This window comes from Pieris napi, chromosome 6, assembly GCF_905475465.1.
Source record: "Pieris napi chromosome 6, ilPieNapi1.2, whole genome shotgun sequence".
Lineage (NCBI taxonomy): Eukaryota > Metazoa > Arthropoda > Insecta > Lepidoptera > Pieridae > Pieris > Pieris napi.
The window spans coordinates 13,336,882-13,360,470 of NC_062239.1; the positions used below are offsets into that span (position 1 = coordinate 13,336,882).

The following is a 23,589-nucleotide window of genomic DNA, read 5'->3' on the forward strand; positions in this document are numbered from 1 at the left end:
TTAAGGTAACTCTAAATACAACTGTATGTGGAAATGTTAAATGAAACCAAACAGTTATATATATCTCACCAGACCACAATATATTTTTGTTCGATAAATCTCTAACAAAGTACGTAAATCTTATTTACACAAAATGGAAGCATCGAATGCTAAACGATCTAATACTGTAACGCTAACCATTTTAAATACACATTAAAGAAATTTGATCTACACAGTTATTATCAATCAAATTCATATACCATTATCCAACCGTGCAAACCTAAATTATGGTTAACTTCAAAATACAATTTAATTAGTCTTGTTGCGTTGACCCAAATAGAAGTGGTGGAGGATGAGCTATTATCTCAATCAAAGCGTAATTTTTAAATTTAAATATAAGCAAACCTACCATTTATAGCAGACAAACAAAATGAAAATATAAAAGGGCTAGTTAATAAAACAAATACATATTAAAAAGACACATTGTTTTTGTTTAAAGGCCCTTCTCCACCACTCGACTATTAACTAGGTATTGCAATTGTGCAAAAATCAACATATTATAGAAATGTTCTCAGTGAAAAACACAAAAATAGAAGGAAAAAAATCGAGAATTTATAACCATATCACAGTGGAAGAGAAAATGGCAGTCTCTTAGCATATTTATGCGTCTAAATAATAAATGCATTAAGGATTGTTCACATCGGTCAGGGTAGAGGACAAAATCTGAAGATTTCGTTTTCGTGAAGTTCATAGAACATTGAACACATTATATTCTTATAAGAATATAAATAATTCATTTTAACAAATCGATTACACGTTCTTATAGACATAGTACCAATAACATTATATAATAAAAAAGTTTAGAAATGTTTTATGAAATGAATAATATTGAAATATAAACTGGTTAAAGAATGCTACTTTCGTATCTACTTTAGATATTTTTATATTAATGTCTTAATATCATCTAATTATTGACTTATAGCGTAAACTATTGTTGCGTAATATTCGTAGTCGTAAATTAAGAATGTGTCTTTGAATAGGACTTCTGCGCGAGTTTATTTCATTACCTATTTAAGTAACTCGATGGTTCAAGTGCTTTAATTCGCATTTACATACGTTAAAGAAATGTTATTATATCTGGATATATCATTAATTTTGTTCTAACACTCTTAAAAATATTGTCTCGGTGCTACATCAATCCCTTCAATATCAAGCTTATGAAAAATATTTATCTCGTTCAAAATATGTTCTTTCGTACTATTTTTTAAATATTTGTAGGAAATTCGATGGACAATTGGAATTTTCAAAAACAACGATAACACGAAAAAACTTTAAACTCATTTCCCATTTTGAGGCTAATGCACGAGAGGAACATATACAAGGATATGTCGAACGCTACGTGTGTTATTAATATATAACAATTAACCGAAGCAATTTTTAAACGGTGTAAATCATTTTAATAAATCTAAGCGGAGTCTGCATCGACTCCTTTAAATCGAAGAGATCGTTTTCATTCCTAAGCTAGACGCGACAAAACGAGTCATTTTCGTAATCGTTTCCTAAACTAGTGAACAGATTTCCTTAACATTATTAACAATGACGTCACCGCGACGTCATCGACACGAAAATCATTATATTAATGGAGAAAAGTTTACGCATCATGACCTCTCTAGGCGTAGACGAAAGGTCGCTCGACCGAAGACGCGTAGTTATTGAGGAGGCTGCATCTGAACCTTCCGACACTGGCAGAGCCATTTGATGATTCTGGCGTTCCTCTCGACGACGCTCGGCGGTTCCGTGTTTCGGTAGATGGGCTTCTGCGCGGCCGCAGGCCCTTGCACCTGGAAACACTTCGCTTGAGGACGGCTCCGCGTGATTCCTTATATTTGTAGCGAACGAGGAAGAGAACTCACCGTGTAGTCGGTGGTGGCGAGTTGATTGGAGTCGACCGTCGAGGCCGACGAGAAGAAGACCGGGCTGTCCGGGTCCTCGTCTCGAATGACCGCGTCGTACGTCCGGGACTCCAGCCCCAGACGGTCGAAGAACACCTGCAGCCGGGACTCCTCCGACGGACTGTCCGGGGAGTCTTCGCCCTCGCACGGGGCCGACGCGGGACTCCGCCCGTCGGAGCGACGGTATCTGAGGGCGATTCGAGTTTGATTGAAAAGCCCCAAAGTTGAAATTCGACGCGAGCGCCCACCGACCTGTCGGATATGTCCGATTTCGACCTCAGAATGGGCCGAGGTCGTCTCTGCTTGTACCGGAGACATCTCTGTCGTTTGAAAGTCCCCAGAGGGGACGTCACCTCCTCCGCTTGACAGATCTGAACATAAATGTTTTAAATTGAAATCTGTCGCCGAACAATGAGAATGAGATCGAAAGCGACAAACGTAACAAACTTGCGATATTTGTTTCAAAATAAGTGTTGTTTGATGATTTGCTATTTTAAAAGAATACTTTTTCTCTCGGCCTACACCCTCTGTCTTCTTTGCCGATGAGGAGGGATTAATAATTTAATGACGTGGAATAAGCGATACCTAAATAAACATATTTTATTTTAAAGAAGTAGACCTGCGGAGGAGCGTTGACATATTCCTGGGTGTCGTCAATTCTCGGTCTCATCCGGTACATCTCTTCTTGGTACTGAGGCTGTTTGCTGACCACCTCCGCGGGAGCCTCCTGGTACCTGAGAGAAGTTAACCCTTCAATAAAGACACTGGGATCAGAGCGACGGACAAACGTGTCTCCGAAGCGTACCTCGGATATTCCCTCGCGACGAAGTCCTTTCTGCCGACCGAGAGGCACTTGAGGGGCGCTCTGTACGAGCAGTCGTAGGAGAAGGGCTCGTCCTGGAACTGCGGAGGGGGCGCACTCGCCTGTCGGAGGACTCTCGGTTAACATTTCGCACAGAACACTAAGGAGGCTTCGGAGCCGTCGGAGGCAACTTCACCTGGAAGTGTATCCCCACCCTGGGGTGCGAGGAGTAGAGCGGCCCGGGGGGCGGGGACGGAGCCCCGTCCTGGAACTGAGGAGGGGCCGACACGAAGCACTGCTCCAGGGACGACTCGCGGGCCCGAGGACACGCGTAGCGTCTGCGAGGGTCGAGCGACTCGTAGGGCGCGGAGTTGTCTCGGGCCAGAGGGGGCGCACTGCGCTGGGTGTAGTGGCCGCTGGAACCCCCCGAGTCGCGCGCGAACGACGAACCGCAACGGCTACGTGAAGATTCCAGAATGAGACTCGAGCCTAACATTTATTTCGAATTGTATCTCGAGCGTGGAATCGGTGAAGACAGATCACGTGATTAGTCAGCTATTTTTAGATTAGGCTTGAGCGTAGATTTTTGGTAACTATTTCTCGAACGACACTCCGCTGTTAAAGTTACGACTGACGACTCTTCAAAATTGGTTACAAATAGGAAGATTTTCTTTGAGAAATAATTTATCAGTTAAGCATCCCCTCGTTAATATCGATAAATTTAATGATTCCATACCCTTACGATATGGAAGTAAGCAATCACATTGCATGAAGCGCAGTTACAACTTACCCATTTCATTTGGCCAAAAACCAGATAAAGGACCGAGCATGCGATCCGATGCCACGGGATCTTTTCAGGTCAGTTAATTTTATTTTTATAAGTATTAACGAAATTGCTATCGAACACAAAAACCAATATGAGTTATGCTTTTAATTTTAGTTACTTTACGTTTTAAATTTCTCTTATTTTTCTTTTAAATAAAAATATTTATTCGAATATAAAAATTTATCTCATGAATTAAAAAAAATGTATATCCATAATATTGTCCGCCGTTAGCAAAAGAAGGAATTAATTAAGAATGCAAATAAAACAGCTTTAATAAGCAACAATTGGCCGGGACTCGAATACATAGATTTATTAAAATTGTACCCTCGATAGAGATAGATTTACGAGACATTCGATCTAACCAAACGTTGACCTGATAATTCGGAATTATCAAATGAGGAAGTTTATTCACATTTCCTTTTAGCAGAAGCCGGAGAGTAAAGATCGAACGATACCTATTGTACGACTGGTAGTTTTCTTCGCCCGGAGACGGATGCTCCGAGAACGCATCGCACGAAGACATCAGCGACGAATGGTTGGACCTGAAGAGATAAATTGCATATTTTCATTTCTGTTCATCGTCGTTCGTCGACGATACGAATGAGGCTCGACGAGTGGGTACCTGGTGCCTTTGGAAGAGCACGAGGCGGTTCTGTGGTGAGCCGAATGCCGGCGTCTCCTCGGAGACCGTCCGATCGACTCCGTGCCCCCCACCACGCTCACGCTGCACGCGAACGAACAAATACATTAGATTCACCGAGGCTGGTCTCTTAAATACGATTTGAGACGTTTAAGAACGGGCGTTACAACTCACTGTTCCGGGTAACCGTGCGTCTGAGCGTGCAGGTCCGGCAGCGATTTATGACTGTTGATGTTGGTGTTGCCGTCCTCTTCGCGGACACTCGGTTGAGAGTGGGAATTCGATCTGAAAAAAAAGAAAAAAGACGTAATTTATACTTTTGTTAAAATTGTTGCAAATAAAATACCTAAAAAGTGTCGAAAATAATATTACCTGATATACCTGGGTGCCGAATGAGCGTACTCCGCGGGAGGGCTGATGGTGTCCAGTTGCTCCCCGTGAGGGGACGTCTCCCGCCTCGGCTCGTGCGGACTCGACTGAGGACTCGCTGTGGGAGCAAGGAAGGAAGCGATTCTTGAACATCGACTCGGTTCACTTAAGAGGCACACGAAAGTGGCGTCGAACGAGAGACTCACGTATCGAATAAGCGTTCTTGATGACGACTTCGCTGGCCCTCTGCCTCGGGATGACGAACGACTCCGGAAAGAAGACCCTGGCGTCTCCGAAACTGAGCGGCCTCTTGTCCTTGGAGGCGGACGTGCCGGACGAGGAGGTCCCGGAGAAGGTGCCCGAAGTGTGCTGGGAGCGAGACAACTCCCTCTCCGCGTACGGCTCTTTGACGCGACGTATTTCCGTGAAGGGTTTTTGGCCTGAAATTCGAGGTCACTTATGTGTACTTGAACGCATCTCTTTAAACGTTGAGTCCCGTAACTTACAGGCATAAGGAGGGGAGTAGACATTTTCCCGACTATCGGCGTGTTCGAGGAGTCTCCTCAGAGTATTCTGAAGCCCTTCCCCCGCGCTCACCGCGCGTCTGCTGCTGATCCTGGTGGTAGCATCTGAAATTCAATAAGCGATATAGTGCGCCGCTACAAATGAGCCAGACGTTTTGGGTTTAATTTATGAAATGCTAATTAAATAAGCGATTTTAAACTCACATGGGTTGCAGTAGGCGTCGTTGTCGAGTGTCCCGGAACTGACCAGGTGACACCCTCCGGCCGCTATCGCCTGGCTTAAACCGCTGCTCACCTGCCAAACCGTTAAATGAAATCGGCAAAGCGTCGGGCAAAGCTTTTATGGAAGCGGTTCCGTGTCTCAAAAATTATGAACTTATAAATTCTCACCCTCAAGGGCAACTCCTGTTTCCGATCCAGCACGGTCTCCGACTTGACGTAGAAGGCCTTCGACTCGGCGAGCAGCTCCACCGCGGACTTGCGTTTCTGCTGCGGCTGAAGGGCGAGGGAGCGAGGCGCCGCCATCTCTTTCTTGCGCGGTAGCTTGAAACTCGCGAAGAGGGAGTCGGCTAGCCGACGTCTGCAACGAGCGAGCCGCATGAGCCGACTGCAGTTACAATAATACTTATTTTGGAGTGATGTCGCTTTCCTCGCATCGTCGGTTACCTAGGAGGGGACTCGAACGACCTCGAATAGGAAGCCGCCGCCGCTGCACCTTCGAACTTCTTCCTGACTTCTTCGACCTTGGACCACCCGGACTCGACATTCAGTCGCCTCGCCGGTGCCGCCTGTGCCGCATACTTGGCCAGCTCATCCCTCGTTCTCTTCACTGAAACCTCAGGTATGAAGTCCCTGTGCCGTCCCGACCGCGCGTCGTGACATCTCTCTATAAACTGCCTTCGACGAAGCGAGAGGGTCGCCGTTTGCTCTTCGTAGTCGTCTAAACACCTGAAACGTCGCATCTTTATCGTCAATAAGCCGATGAACGCTTCTTGTTTACTTCATTAAACTTGTGTTCATTTGTTGATACTTTTCGATATAAGTGAAACCGCGAGACGCAACGAGCGTTGAACAGCCATAAAGTATTCTATAAAAGGGAATGAAATAGCAGAAACCAAACGGGATTAGCAGGTGAAAGTGGCCTCGTAACAAGTTAAATGTTGATTGGTAATCTAAGGACATAATATTACGTAGGAGTTACTTTGAAAGGCAATCATTATCTTCAAATATCGCCAGTCTGCTGACTAAAAGGCCAGCAACGTAACGGTGAAGACGGATCTAGTATGGAATGCTAAAAAAGATAAATTAACTATAAATTGGACAATTAGTAAATTGGTTTGCGGTCTTTGAATCTCCCAATGTTTTTCATGTCCATCAGAGGACGCCTCAGAGCTTAAATATTTTTCCATTTCCGATGAGGGTCAATTCTGGGTCTCCTTATTGTTCTATCACCATTATTCACCACCACAATAAGAGATCATTTTTGCTGGATAATTGGAAACAATTTAAATGAAATATACCTAGCCGGCTGCGCGAGATGCGACCTGCAGGGCTGGTAACAGGAGAGGGCGGCCATGTCGGCGAATGAGCGCGCGCAGGGGCATCATTCGGTTACTGCACACCGCTCCACGCTCCTCACATACACCTGGACGAACACAAATACCAATTAATACAATTACTAATACCATTAAACGTATTTATAATAACTTTACGACCGTTGGCAAGCTTAAAACACAATATTAAACACCTAACAAAACTAAAACCATATTCTCTTAACAAGAAGTTCTGCCCACATATACGAGTGTCATTATATCGCATATCCACAAATAGAACAATGGTTTTAATGAGCACTTCATTTCAGCCCAGGTGTCCTACATGACCATCGCGAGGGCTTGATAATTAATAATATATTCTGTATACTTTTACATAATAAACACATTTTTGGGTGTAGGTTGTGTGGCTTGTGAATTGAAATTGAAATATTATTTTGAGTTAATCACTTTTGGTACGAGATACAGTATTACCTACTAATCTGTATATTTTATTAATTTAAAAGTATACATCCAAATAATTAAACGTGTCTATTCAGTACATTGGACTCATTGTGCAACAAGAGTGGCGTGACTCAACGTCAGCAAAAGATCTACTGTCAAAACTATTCAGCACTTCTGCAGATATGTCTCATAGAACAACAATATAATTAATTTAATTAGATTTAAGGTTCAAGAGTTCAATAAATATAGTATGTATAGTCGATATAGATTGGTTTCTATTGTGCATCGACTTCTCATTGTATTCTAATCATCTTAATGAATAGAACGATGGTCATAGATTGAGACAAACAGTTGACAACACTTAAATTGGAGGAGGCTTGTGAAGGAAGCTACTTCTGAAGACTTGATTCTCCACATTAGGATACGTTTTTACTTTTTTCACATACGGTGACTTACTACTACTTTTTACATACTGTGACTTCGTAACTTATATGTAATTTGAGACAACTCCAATTTTTTCCATTTTTTTGACCATTTTTCGCTAATATTGGTTACGCATGAAACAATTTCAGTCACCGCTTATAACCCGCTGCGCACCTTCGTAACGTTAATTAAAATAGATTAAACTGCTTTAATCTATGCTCTATAGTCAATGGCCTTCAAGAAAAAGTTGACGCACGCGCTTTCTTTATTGCGAAAGTTTCGTTACTTGCATCAGTTATTATTTATTATTTATTTAAAACTTCGCTTTATGAATAAATACTGAATTTCACTTTATCGTGCTTTGTCGGTTATCATTCATCAAACGCATTAATTTTTTTTAATAGAACCTATGAACATACTTAGAAGCATCAATAACGATTCCGATCCCGGTCCAGTTAATGGAAAGACCACGTCGAAATTGGGTTGTGTAGCCTGCTGAGTATTATAGTATAAGAATAAAACTCGACCTTGATCTAACGAAGGCGTTAAAAAGCATAAATATTGTTTCTGACGTTTTGAATCATTTCTTAGTACAAAACTTAGAGATAAGGAAGGCTGATGCTGCCATTCCAACTACGCACTCAATGTGTGAATGTGTCGAGTAGGCACCAGTTTTTTAGGGAACTTTCATCATTTTGCAGGAGGCCTGTCATTGTAATGGTTACAGGCCTATAACAAGTGTTGATGACGCAACCCAAATTACTATAATAGTACGAGAACGATGATCCCACCTGGAAGAGGGAGAGAGCCCCGTGTCTATTTGCAGTGCAATTTAAAAATGCATGGATGCAGATTTAAAATCCCTGAAGTTTTGCCGGTTTCAAGTTAAATCCTTTCAATAGCGTCAAGCACTACGAGAGATACTGAATGGGATTATTCCTTTCGAAAATGCGTTCTCTGCAGAATTATTGGGGCAAAGCACGGAATATTTTTAAAAGAACCTGCAATTTTCACGATCTATGTAATTTTCAACAAAACAAAAGTTTCAAGTTCAAAACCTTTATTTCAACTAATACAAGAGAAAGATTACAAAAATATAAATGCATATAGAAAAGTTCTTAAGAAGGTTTTGTTGCACAGCAGTCCTCTTGTACAGCTTGCCTTTGTGGCACAAAAGCCTTCTCCAGCTGCTTCCAGTGATTCCTATCCCTGAAAAGTCTTTGCCACAGAGGACCAATAGCTTTTTTAAAGTCATCTGCCCACCGCGCGCATGGTCTACCTCCATTATAGTTTAAATTAATTTAACAACCATTTCAAGGGTAACGGTTGTCTTAATTGCAATAACTATAAAATGCAAGACACGCTCCGCGCACGCCAAGCTGTATCCAATTTCAAGTGCTACGAATAGATGTTCGCAATTACTTTTATCTGATTTTTATAATATAACAGTACGTATAATTGGGAATTATGGGCATTAATTAGGCTGAATTCCCTTTTGTGAAGCCTGTCTATTCATATTCAAAACAAGTAATATATAACAAATAGACAAGAGAGGGGCCGCCTCGTACATAGTAATTTATGGACACGCATGGTACACGAATATCAGATATGCTCTAGTTTTTCGTGTATTTTAAGTCGACCAATTCCATAACTATTAAAGACTGATTAAATTTTAGAGCTTATTTTGACATTCCTATTCTGAAAGTATACTTCAGGTAACTCAAAAGCAATTACTCTCATTGCAGCACATCATACTATATGATGTAAACTCCTTTTTAAATACCAACGTCAAGTTTGAATACCTTTTTTCGTTGGGCCATGACAGGTCTATGTCATAGATGCGATCGATCCATTCAGATTACCGTTATATTACGATTCAAAAATCGAACGCAGGTACTGTTCGATATTTGAATCATACTTTTTATTAATCTACAACACAACTCTAGATATAGATACGCATTTACTGGTAATCTAAATTCAAAGAGGCCAGAAGTACTAAAATATTACGCAGCTAAATCATAAAAGATTTTCTAAAACAAACTGTTTGTTCAGAGGGTTGTTTCTATTAGTAATTTTAACCTGAGCTGCAAGAGAAATGAGTTTCAGAGATCGTAATGAGATTGTAATGTCAGATAAAAACACAGCGTCCGTTTTGCTAAAACCAATAATGTATTGTGTATCAGTTTCGTGATATTCACTTGGTTATCTTGGCAACTGACTTTGATTTACTTTTGATTATAAATTAAAGGGCTGGTAGCTGCCACAATTGACGTATTGACCACGTTTAAGCTTGTATCTATGAAACTGCAGAGACCTGAAGAGTGCTAGTATTCACTTGTGATTTTAATCAGAATGAAATCTCTTCAAAAACATACTTCAACGTTTTGAAGAAATTTATTATGACTCACGTGAAGAGTGTCGTGGTCAGAGAGCAGTTAAGGGGATTGCAAATACTTGACGGGTTTTATTAATCAGAAGAACCAAAGTTTCTACCATATACAATTGTGAACTGACTATTTTAACATATTTATACAATACTAGGTGTTCCCTGCCACGCTTAGCTGTGGCACATTGTGATTGAATGGTTGAGAAATGAGTAACCAAACAAAGAATACATTTTATATAAGTTTAATTTTGCAATACTTGTAGAAAAATAAAAAAAATCCTTGATGCGGATTATATATCATATAATTAAAAATATCTAAATTTCATGCTCGATCGGTGCAGAACTTTTTGAGTTTTTGAAGCGTACACAAAGAACATAACATTTTTATATATGTATAATGTATATATATATACATTAGTATACCAACCCTTATTAATATGGTACACCCAGAGATAACGTAATGAATATTAATTATAATGAGCGATATCAGCATTACACGTCTACCAATTTACTGCAAACAGTTATTTGTGTTACATGGAGGCGAAGTAAATTGATCCTAATGATAAAAGTCATTAATCATTAATGTTTATTACACATGTCGCGCACCACCACTTTCTGGAGCAAGCTGCAGCAGCAGTCAAGGTATTGCCGTGCAAGTGAAAGAGCGTACCACATCTTTTAGAACCACACCTGCATTTATTCTAAGAGATCCACCTTCCCAATACAACAAAAATGCTTACAGCCATTTATAATTGACAATTTATTGCGTAAATCTAATCAATTATTAGTTTTGCATAAAAGGGTAAATTATTAACACTTCAGCAAGCTTCAACTATTAATTATACCTAGGAAGTGTCATATTAATCAAATGTTTTATATGCTCATGCGCAGGTGACGTGTAGTCTGATACAGTAGAAATAATGGCTATCATTTATGATTTATGTAACTATGTAATTTAATCGATATCTGCACTCAAACTAAATTATACTAGGAGTGTTAAATTAAGAGTGATAATGAGTATGACGCAATTATCTTTGATTAAATGTTATTTTATTTATCGACGCAGTCAACTTTCAAGTTTATACACTTTGTATATGTTTTCTATAAAGCTAATGTTTCCTTTTTTTTAAATATTCAAATGTATGACGGAAATAGGTAGAAAACACTAGGTCCGGTGAATATGGAGAATGTTTCATAAATTCGAAGCCCGTTTCTTGAATGGCAGGACTTAACTTGGTGCGGCAAAAAAGCTTTAGCGAGTTGGCCACGCAGCTCCTTGCTTATTTACTCACGCACCTTTGTTATTTGTCCTGCGTACAATTATCGTATTCGATCGATCATAAAGAAAATACAGCCCGTGATCTTACCGGTGGACGGAATGTCCTTTAATCTTCCAAATTATGGACTGTTTTTTCATATGGTCATAATGGTAAAGCCATGTTTATTGTTTAGTCCATTGTTATGAATCGAGCAAAAAATCGGTAAAGCTTTGTCAAACTCGACTCGAAGCATTCTGGGCACCCAGCGTTCTGACACTTTTTTCATACCAAGAAGTCTTAATATCTTCTAAAATACGACGATCCGCCAAGACAATATTTATTAATTCACCACCGAGGTAGGGCATTTATCAATATTTAAGAAAACGTTCCGAAACGACACAAACAAATGTCACCTATTTGTAAAAACAAAAGAGAATTAAGTGATTTTTAAATTATTATTATAATACCTAATGTCTGGGCTATGCCTGTATCACTATATTTTATAGAACACCTCTCGTAAAAGCGTAATTTAAACTGGGTTTAATTGCTAAATAGACATCAAATCACAATCAAACTACGTACCAACAATAATTATTATTAACCTTTTTTTTAATTATAAATTTGAAAATAGAATAACTTATACCGATTTTTGGGTGTTGTTCATTCGAGTCACGACAAGAATGGAACTTTTGTCGTAGTTTTAGAATTGTCACTTTCTATTAGCTATGCTTATGTATAACTGCTACTACCACCTTGCTGTCTCGTGTCTATAATAAAGTGTTCTCTCATTCCAACGCAGACAAGCAGAACGAGCTGGTTACTAATTAAAAATGCTAAAAACAAAGAGAAGCCCGAGTATCGTACGATAAGTACCTCTCCGTAGGTCCTTCTCTCGCGTTCGAAATTCAATTCAAGTCAAGTGCTACAGTCGCCAACGAACTTTTTTTCGTCCTCTAAAGCCGTTTAAAGTAAAGGTTACATTGTTTGTTGATCAGGCAATACTGATCACTATGGAGAGTGTGACTTTTTCCACTTGCAACGCCTCTGCAAACCAGATGCAGCGAACGCAAACAGTAAAGCTATTGTCTACGGAAATAAAGTTCGAAATAATGTATCGTAAGTACAAGAGTAGGTACACAATGTGGAAATGTTAATTTACATGAGTTTTACAATTGACACACACGGCGACTGCATACCGATGTCGTCTTTTGTCACGCCGCTGTCTCGAGTCGAAGAATGCATTTAGGCTTTTCAAACTAAGAGCGGGATGGACTTTGGCCAACCTTTGAAGCGCGTGGCGTTCTGCAGTCAGCATTATATATTTACTTCCTGATAGCTTTAAATGAATGAAAGTAATGTACTCGTCGAAATAGATAATATATAGAAAAGGGCACACATGACACAATGCATGGAAATAATTAACGTGTGCTTCATGTCAGTTCCTATACTGTACGAAATAGGTAGTCTTTGTGTAAATATGTATTTTATCCTATTATTGCTTAATGTTGTGTTGTTTTTGAAGTGAAACTTCTTTAGGCGCATGAGGGTAAATTTTTTACGGAACGTCACGAAGATGTGCAGCGTTTTTGTCGAAGGGATAGAGCGATTGAGACCGTTTGAGAGAGAACGCACACACATTTTATTTTCTATGTGTATGAATTGTTTTGTATGTGATGAAAATATAAATAACTACCGCGTTGGTGTAATCTGTAAGGGTAGCTTATTTTGTTGTTAATTAAATAATATAAAAAAAGATAATATTTTTACTACCGCAGAAGTACTCGAAAAGATATCATATGCCTTTATGACATTACATTGTTTTTTATAACAATTTCTTAAACTATTTGTGATATAATAATGTTTCAGTAGCTTAAGTCGTTGAATTTTATTCAAACATTACGATTGTTAGGATAAGTGTCCTGAATCTATTCTGCGGTGTTTAACAACGGACAGTTCTATAATAAAACTCAATTGAGTGCCAGGGTTTCTATTTTTAAGTACGTAAGTGTAAAGTAGCGATTCGTAGTCAATTGATTACGCTCGTGACAGGTTAATATATATTTTATTTAATACAACCAATGAACTGATCACGCGTAAATATATTTCAAATAAAGAAAATACTATTCCTATATACAGCGTAACATTACATTAAAAAGTTTTCTACTAATGTAAACAAAGTACTACTAAAAATGTCATCACTGTCGTAATCGCGAGCACGTGCGTGCATTTCCACGAAACTTCCTTAATATGCTTATTCATTCGTAACTCTATCGCTAACACTTGCTAACACACGGTTGAAATCCAAATACATATAATTTCCTTCGACCATCAAAGTGTAATATTATTGAGTGGCAATAACACCATTAAATAATATATTTTAGATAGACTTAGTTAGCAAAAGTAATATAGCTTAGGAACAGCGTCTGGACAAGGCGTAGGCGAGTTCTGTGGGCCGCGTCAAATTAATAGCAAAACGTTAAAACACCCAACTTTATCTTTCGGATATTCTAGCTTTACGAAATCTCACATGTAGGCGTCAATGTCCTCGTCAAAATTTGTTTCACATATCGCGACCTAACATATTCTTAATCTTTATAAGAATAAAACAATTCAGTGCCGCTATTACTTCACATAATTCTGAGACAAGAAACATTTTTCCTGCTTTCTATAAACGCCGCTGTTTTTGTAACAAAATCGATTTGTTTACGTGCATCGACCGTTACGATTCCATATCGATTATGCCCTCAATCGATTTCGAATTACTTTAGCACATTACGAATTAATATATGACACGCTAACCGCGTACTTTGCTAGCGTCGGATATAATGAGGACACCGGCTCCTATGCATATTATTATCAATAGATCTATCGATAAGGCGAAATCTCAAGAGCCCACATCTTTGTACCACTACTTTCCAAGTAATAAAGATATACATTCCCGAGAAATCGCTTCGATTCCGTACGTATTAGATAATATACTTGGAACTCAATACGTACACGAGATTTCCTCTCGTTCGAGCAAAAAGTTCATTGCACTTTGACTATTCAATTCCTAGCATCGTGAATTTCATCCGAACTAGTCGTGATTTGAACCACTTTTTTTATGAATAGCTTGTTTAGCGAGAGTTTGAGACTGTTTCGGCTACAATAGTACCTCGTTTATGGTCTAAGATCCCGCTATACAACGACCTTCACCGAGATGCTTATTTAATGAAACGTATTTTATATTTAATTTAATATGTCAATAAATATAATCCATATGGGTTGTCTAGCAAATTTCAGTCCAGAGTATGTTTAATTAATAATTAAAAAAAAATATTTTTTGAAACACTTCACCGGTATGATTATTAGATAAATTCTATACCAATCGAAAGTATGAAGCCCATAGAATATGCAAACTTTATGCTGCCCATTCTTTTCCGGTCACAACTATCGGGTTGGCAGGTATAAACAGGTGAATCTGTACTAGCATTTTGCAACGGTCTGTTTATTGAATGAAATTTAAATGAAATTAAAGATTATTTTATTCTAAACACGGTGGTATAGGGTTGGCTTCGAAAAATCAGTCCAGAATTGCGGTTGTCGAATTTTAAAAAGTAAAATATTGCTCCAAGTGAATGTGTGCGACTGAGAGGTCCCAACCGACCATCCCATGCGATAGAAGAGGACACAGCATAGCAGCTGTTTAAAGTCCGTCCACTTAAAGAAAGAGAGTGCGCATGCTATTTGGGCTTGGAAAAGAAAAGGATAGCGATGGACTCGTATATACTATGCATCATTTTGGAGTAGTTTATTATTTAAATAGAGAAATAGTTATTTAATTTTTTTTTTATCAATTAATTATTTATGTGTATATTTTTTAGTAAAAAAGAAGGTTATAGTGATTCATATATAATACTAGCCTGATTAAAAATATTGATTGAAAAAAATTAAAAAATTTACTACATGCAAATTATAAATCTATAAATGTAAACAGAGAAATTGAAATCAATTGAAACTATTGTAAAAAATTCAAAACCCATAAAAGTGAATTTTTTTAATCAGGGTAATCTTGCAAATTTTATTTTTATTATAAGAAGACAAAATAAAAAAAAAACAATTAAAAAATTACTTCTATTTATTGTAAAAAATTAAAATACAATTTTTTTTAAAATTATTCAGAATCCGAGTCATCGGACATAAAACTACGATCTTCAACTTCTGAATCTTCTTCGTCAGCACTCTCTGTTTCACTTTTTTCGACAATGTCTTCTATCTTTAAAGGTGTATGTTTTAAATATTCATCTAAGAACCATCCGCAGTTCTCAGGCTCAAGTTTCACATATATTTATAGATTTATAATTTGCATGTAGTAAATTTTTTAATTTTTTTCAATCAATATTTTTAATCAGGCTAGTATTATATATGAATCACTATAACCTTCTTTTTTACTAAAAAATATACACATAAATAATTAATTGATAAAAAAAAATTAAATAACTATTTCTCTATTTAAATAATAAACTACTCCAAAATGATGTATAGTATATACGAGTCCATCGCTATCCTTTTCTTTTCCAAGCCCAAATAGCATGCGCACTCTCTTTCTTTAAGTGGACGGACTTTAAACAGCTGCTATGCTGTGTCCTCTTCTATCGCATGGGATGGTCGGTTGGGACCTCTCAGTCGCACACATTCACTTGGAGCAATATTTTACTTTTTAAAATTCGACAACCGCAATTCTGGACTGATTTTTCGAAGCCAACCCTATACCACCGTGTTTAGAATAAAATAATTTTTAATTTCATTTAAATTTCATTCAATAAACAGACCGTTGCAAAATGCTAGTACAGATTCACCTGTTTATACCTGCCAACCCGATAGTTGTGACCGGAAAAGAATGGGCAGCATAAAGTTTGCATATTCTATGGGCTTCATACTTTCGATTGGTATAGAATTTATCTAATAATCATACCGGTGAAATGTATCAAAAAATATTTTTTTTAAATTATTAATTAAACATACTCTGGACTGAAATTTGCTAGACAACCCATATGGATTATATTTATTGACATATTAAATTAAATATAAAATACGTTTCATTAAATAAGCATCTCGGTGAAGGTCGTTGTATAGCGGGATCTTATACTATTAATACATCTCTTCGACCTAGGGTTTGGCCAAGCCAAAAGTATTAATATATCTGGATAAAGACCATAGACCATACGTGTTTTTTCCTGTCCATCGTACCGGCGTCTATTAAAAGACATTGTTGTATTATTTAAGTCGAACGATTCTTGAAACATGAATTTCAGGGCACAAATCGCCTATTACAGAGACATGTCATTAGTCCTTGACATGTGTCAAACGTCGGACATCCAAGATGGCCGTGTCCCACTTCGTCTTATTTGTTTATTATTTAGAGTAAACATTCCAGGTAGTGCCGTTGGATAAATACTTAACAGTTGTGCTGTCAAACTTTTTCTGTTTCTTACCTAAATACTTAATATAATAGAAAATACAGTGCAAGGAAGTACGGAGTGATATTCTCTTATTCATATGACATATATAGAATAAAATAACTAGAGAGGTGTCAAGGGACACCCGGACGGAACGAAGTTCCTTTCGATTAATTTATATTTTAAATGGTATCATAACAGTAACTATGATAGATTTTCTCGACACCAATATTATATTTCATCGTCTATTAAAGTTTTAAGAGACCAGGAATCTAGAAGAGGAAGAAGTATGATGTCCTTGTGCTATCCCAGCGTAGCACAAGGACATCGTACTTCTTCCTCCAAATAGTAAAATAACCTAAATATAAAATTAAGTGGCACAATTAATAAGCATATTTCGTATTTCGTGGTTCAGATATTTTAATTCAGTCTCATCTGGTTCATCTCCTTGTATAAGGTGTTCTCGTTGTTATATTAGTTCACTAAGTTTTGAATTCGCAGAATTACAATGAATATTTTTTTAAGGTACATTGCATTTTGCAAGGAAACTAGGGACCCCGAATTTATTGTACAGGGATTCTGGTGTACGTTTACTACGACTAATTTAGTTAAGAGATTCCAAAAATAATTTTAATTTCTTGTCCCTACGAAAAAAAAAAAAGCCAACATCACGAGGTGTTTCCAGGCGGTCACCCATCCAAGTACTGACCTCGCCCGGCGTTGCTTAACTTTGGTGATCGGACGAGAACCGGTGCAATAGCAAATAGCAAAAAGGTGTCGTGACAACTTTTCGTAAGAATTTTTTCCGTCTAGCCCCCTTTCACAACGCGCGATAAGGAACTTCGTTCCAAAACATTACATTGCCATTAGAATTATGTTTTTTTTGTTCACGTTTATTCTGAACAATAGAATGAACAGCAATCTTTGTTTTTAATCTTTCGTCGCTGAGCCATAAATTAGAATCCGCTCAATAATAAATCGAGCATTCTCTTTCACAAACAACTCAGCACTAAGTCACGTAATCGTTACGGCAGTGTCGCAGATTTGACAATTTTCCTTTTGGTTACTTCCGGTTTACTGCTAATATTATTGAACTAGCAATAATAATTTTGTTTACATTTGAAGAAAATATGGAAAACCATTGGCGCTACGGGACTCCAATGCATATACGCGATGCTAAAATAAGTCTTTTTTACGAATTGCTTTTGTACGAACATTAGCATTATAATACTTAACAGACATAATATCTTCAGTGTATTGCCAATAGACATATAGCTCGCAGAGGTCCCGATAACTTAGATAAGATTGTGGTGACCGGTAGAGTGGATATAACGAGACCCCAAAGCCGATTCCATACTCTATGGACCGACGAAGTTAAGCTCCTTACAGGCGGCTTATTACACAGCGGCGGAGGCTTGCCGAAGACGGGGAAATGGAGCAAGATATTCGACACCAACACGACCTTCAGTAATGAAGAACGCGACTTATGAAGGACAAACAGAAACGAAACAGCTTTTACTGCATGCGTGTGCATTATTAAACAGACAGCATCTCACAACGTTACTACTTCGACTGTCATCATAACTCCCACCAAGCCCTTTTGAAGCTAACCTAACAAGATTGGAGTAACACTTTTAAATTAGGGTTACTATAAACACATGTACCACTTATTACGTTCATCTACTAATCTAGAAGCTTTAAAAATAGTCACATTTTATGACTCGACGCAACCGGTAACAGTGAGTAGGTTTCATAAGTTTACGGTAGCGCAGCCAAGCCTAACGAGGAATAAAGGCCACAGGCTAATACACCCATTTCTCTGTCTCGATTGTGTATACAATTTTGCTTGTGCTTTAAAGGAATTCCTCGCAATAAAAGTATAATGCTATCGGTTCAACCATTACCATGCTTGAGCTAATATTAGGGAAATACTCCTGTCAACGAAGACATCTGGTCGGGCTCTTACCGACTATAATTCATACAGTTAATCTTAACAAGCTCTGCCATCTGCGATCGTATCGTTGCGTTGTTAGCTGCAATGTTACTCATGGGGAATTTTGTAATAATTCCGTTTGTGGTATTGGAGAAGCTATCTTCGATATTATTCAAAGCTACGCTGCACCATTAAACGATAAAACTAAGGCAAAAATCCAATCTCAGATTTCATACTAATTCTCGCAATGGAGCGGTAAGTATTGATGTCTTTAGCTGTAAACCGCATTGTGCTTGCTTTCACAAAAAGCGCTGACACCTCATGCCAGTCGATAATACATTCCCATACCCTACTTATTTTACACTACACATTTTGCCGCAAGTTCTAATAAATCATTTATAAAAGAGATCCCGTGCAGTCAACGCCAGGCTATATTTAAATTGATCTTGAAGCCCTTGATGAATGAATTTCTGTACAAACTTGAGAAAGGGAAATCCTACACCTTAAGACTGGTCAGTTGATATCTTACGGTTATACAACGATACACGTCGACACCACCGCAGCCCGACAGACCGCAATGGATCTTATGTATGTGTTTGTGATGCGTTCACAAGTGTTATGATATTTATAACGGATTCTATTTATCTGATGGATTTAAAAGAATTGTTGTTTCAACGGACACATCTAGCCATTGTTTCCGACTCGTCCTTGACTCTATGCCATTTATCGATTTTGGGTTACGCTTACCTATTCTTTATGGTCGACGAATCAGAATTCGTTACATGTCACACAAAGTCAATGGAAGATGATGAAATTACCAAACGTAACATCATTTCAAATTAGGAAACATATTCCCATAACCGACCTTACTGCAAAGGAAACTTATATTGTATAACAAAAAAGCCACGTCAGGAAGACGGTAAAATCTAGTTAGAATGTATGCTGTAAAGAGAGTCGAAGTCCTTTCTGAATAACGAGTGCTTTTTTACCGCATTCATACATTTTTAAAAGCACTGACCAGTTATGTACGCACTTGCTTCTTTTAACGACACGGAGCAAAAAGAACTTTTAAACGCGACGACTTTTAATAAAGCAAGGGCCACTAGTATTTTCTATTCTAAACTAGATTTAAATTGTAATCATAAATTACGTATTCATTGAAAAAAAAAACCAATAAAATTATCAATGGTATCCGAAATTCTGAGGCGGTTTTTTTAATAGAAAGTATCAAGGCCACATTTCCAGGCAATAACACGAGGCTTACATGATCCAAAAAGCCATAAACAAACAGAGGATTATCAAATTTGTTTGGCGCGTCCTCCTAGATGTAAACAAAGCACAAAAAGTTTATTTATATCCGTCGTCTAGCAACTCGAAGTCACAGAAAAATAAACAGTCCCTTATATTAAGAACCATACTGATTTATGGTTGCTTAAATAAACATGTTTTATTATGAAGCTCAAACGGCTATAAAGTTCACGTATCTCAGGGCGATGACTCCCTTTTCAATGTTTTCCTTAGTTTTGGAGGGATATGATTCTGGAAGCATTCTTTTAGAGCGTAACTGATTCTGGCTATCACTAGACTTTTCTTCAAGTTTCCGAAATGTCTGCTGAGATAAGTAGATTTACAAAATTTTCTTTGCATACATCCAACTAAACTTCTTGTCGTGAGAAAAACATCACTAAGAGCAAAGTTAACTGTTAAACACTGAAAAAGGGTAAATTTAAGTAATCCAAACTTAAAATTCGCTCTAACTGGGTCAAGCGGCAGACGATTATTACGAAAACTGGAATAGTAATGAGCGTTAAAGAACAAATTTTATGATCTTCATTTTGGTTTAATCTGTTGTTACAGCGGGCGGACGAATTGAGAAATTGAAATGGTGCAACACCCGGAAGAACTCAACTTTTCGAAAAATGTTAAACATTATACAACCTAAAAATTAAAAACACAAATTTGCAAAAACAAATACTGGAAGATTAATAAAATCATAAGCCGGTGCAGTATCTCGTTTTACTAGGACAAGGCCGTTCCGCGTGAATGGAGAGCTACGAGGGCCAGTTGCCAAAACGCCAATTTAAGGAGCTTCAGCCCCTGAATTGAACTTCAGAATGTCTAACATAATTATTTATATCCGAACAAACTAAACATTTATTTCTCTTAATAATTTAATGTGAATACACTTTCAGGGCAGAAGATCAGTTCAACGTGTTCGTACGATTCTTAAATAAAGGGAAGGTTAGGCCGAGCAAAATGCAAACCAGGCCAAGGACACTTCTGCGGCTCAAGGACCCGCCATTCATAGAGGAAATTGTAACAAAATCTCTTTGGCACGTTCAGTCTAAATAGAGCCATTTCATTCGGAACGAAAATGTATAGAACCAGTTGCTTATAAAAAAATAATCTTGTAGAAGTAGATGGCTTTCTGAAAAAAGTCATTTTGGCCTAAAGAGCTCTTATACATACTAATGTGTGATCATTTGAATATTGTTAAACGTTTAATTTTAAAAGTGAGTTTATAACCAGGTCTAGACTCTTTATTAAGTTTCACTCAAATCTCTTTAGTTCATTTTTGCATCGCATTTACGTCTGGAAAATGCACTCTTTGAACTGTAGCGATTACTCGAAAGCCTACGAAGGATAAAAAGGAATTTCTTTTATGTCAAGTCGCAAGACGTAGCCCTTCAGCAAAACGTAGCGGTTTTCTTTTATTTATATCAACACGACAACATCATTTCTATTAGTCTCGTTTTATATTTTTAAATAAAATACTAGATATAACGTTATATCGTAAAACGGAGCGATCAAAGACACTTTGGTCAAATGTATGAAAATTTTCGATTTTAGCTTCTAATTTATCCATCTATTATCATCTAGTTATCTATCTACTTGCAATATAGAATATTTTGGCTTTTTAAATAAAATTATACACGTGTCTACTTTTTATCACATATTATGATTATGCTTAAAGCATTATTATAATGCAAACTACAAATAAAAAATATTTGAATGTACAAATCCATTGGTACTAAAGGAAATTATTTTAAATTGTGTGCTAAAGTGAATTGGATGAGAAGAACTGGCAATAAACTCTCTGTCGCTCTTTTATTATTAATACATTCATTATAAAAAATGTTTTTATTATTACATAAATTTTTCCTGAAAGGGTAGGCAGAGACGACAGATCTCCACTTGCTACAATCCTGACATACCAATCTTGATTTATACACTCTCATGAAGCAACACAATTCACCATGCATGCTTGTAGACACTTTTAGCTTGTAAGGGACATTCTAGTACATGAATCTATAATTTTTAAAATCTTCTCTTTGTGAATGGTAATTAGGAAAAAAGTGTGTAAGATAATAACTAGCCAATAATAGTAAATACACAGTTGTCTATAGGTTTTACATGAACAACTTATAATTTTTGTGTAGCGCAAAGTAAGATTTTGGACTCTTTTATAAAACCTCTGACTTAGTTCAAATTCCTCTGAAGGCATGTCCTTCCACAATAATTGTGTCATATTCACATTAATAATTGTCTCTAAAGGAATGTAGGACTAAAAATTATATTTTTATAAAACTAGAGCCAACATAGGTTCACTCATAAAGCACATAAAATTGTATAATATCATCCGATTGAACACAAAAATTTGCAATACTGTTGACCTGGCTTTAACTGCACTTGCATATCTGATTGACCCTTCTTATATGTTTTATTAAATTAGAGATGACTATGTTCAGATATTTAAACTCAGTTGAGTATTATTAAAAAATAAATTAATGACTTATTATATATTTTTTTTAAATCAGCCTCTTATATCTATTTTTTATTAAATATTGTCAATTTTACCAATAAGAAATAACCAGTAAAATTTTAAATACCAAGAAATAAAACATAGCTAGTCTTTGCTGAGTACTAATGTTGAGCCTTAAATTTTATAAAAATTATCAAGATGATAATCTACTCATCTATTAATGCGTGGAACTTTAGAGACAGTTAGCCAAATCAAGTACCTGCACACACAAAGCCAAACTTACCATATAGACAAGAAACAGCTTCAGTTTGAGCTTACTTCACCCACACATCTTAAACGGTTATACGGGCAAACCTACTCCGTAGTCCGTAATAAACACACCACAAAAACACGAGTCGAGAGACAAAGCCAAGGACCTGTTTTTATTCATGGGAAACTACCTCTGATCCTTTAATAGTTCAATTCAATAGTAAATATACAAGTTCCAACGGCAACACTAAAATCGAGAATGAGAGAACATAAATTAAGATCGATTAATTAATTCACAAACGATCGTTTTAATGCAATTGGTAATTCCAGCACTTTAATTCACTTTCTTTAAAACAAAAAGGCATAAGCTTGTTTCGGGTGACCAAGAATTTTAATTTATTTAAAATAAAACTTGGATCTGTCAGTGTCCATTAACGGGATCGCGGCGCAACGCATGCGTCCGACGAGCAGTATCGCCACCTGCGCAAATCCAACTGTGACGGTATTCACTATTCAGCAGTGTGACCAGATTTTAATTGACGAATCTACTGCTTGTGGAGGTTAAAAACTACTGAATTCTACCGAAAGGAATGAGCAAATCTATTATACTTTTTTGCTGTTGTGTTACAACGTAAAACATGAATGTTTTCTTGATAAAACGATAGAATAAAAAAATAAGAATTTAATTTAAAAGAAACCAAGTTTTTTTTTAAATTAAATTCTTAATAAAAATATAATTAAACAAAAATGTATAAAATGATACTTAAAGTAAAGATTTTTCGTCTTTATGTTGGGTAACATTGTCATAAAGCAATTTTGAGTCCATTAACTTGAACATACTTCTGTCAGATCTATTGACTGCAGCGGAGTAGTTTTTATATAATTTATCTTTATAAAGCAACTCAAAATGGAACTCATCATGTTTTGTATGTCAGTTTCAATTTTATGAATAAGGGTCTGATCACTTTGAAAAATAACGTAAAATTTTGTAGATTTACATAACCAACTTTAAATAAGGGATCTTGCTACTATTCATTGCGATATCCTTGTGT

General features: G+C 37.1%; 1 protein-coding gene across 3 annotated transcripts; it reads right to left on the minus strand.

Moving 5' to 3' along the window:
• Window positions 1-54: 54 nt before the first annotated feature.
• On the minus strand, window positions 55-23,048 carry LOC125050246. 3 transcript variants are annotated; one of them, XM_047649961.1, is made up of 17 exons: window positions 22,729-23,048; window positions 6,613-6,737; window positions 5,759-6,040; window positions 5,483-5,672; window positions 5,297-5,387; window positions 5,075-5,197; window positions 4,775-5,008; window positions 4,572-4,686; window positions 4,374-4,484; window positions 4,182-4,283; window positions 4,015-4,101; window positions 2,930-3,191; window positions 2,737-2,855; window positions 2,551-2,665; window positions 2,184-2,302; window positions 1,893-2,118; window positions 55-1,820 (listed from the first exon to the last, which is right to left on the minus strand). In XM_047649961.1, the coding sequence occupies exons 2-17, from the start codon at window positions 6,666-6,668 to the stop codon at window positions 1,689-1,691; spliced, it is 2,364 nt and encodes a 787-aa protein (XP_047505917.1). In that variant the 5' UTR covers window positions 6,669-6,737; window positions 22,729-23,048; the 3' UTR covers window positions 55-1,688. The 3 variants fall into 3 exon arrangements, with proteins under 3 accessions (XP_047505917.1, XP_047505916.1, XP_047505918.1); XM_047649960.1 differs by having other exon boundaries at window positions 22,572-23,048; XM_047649962.1 differs by lacking the exon at window positions 4,182-4,283 and having other exon boundaries at window positions 22,572-23,048.
• Window positions 23,049-23,589: the final 541 nt, after the last annotated feature.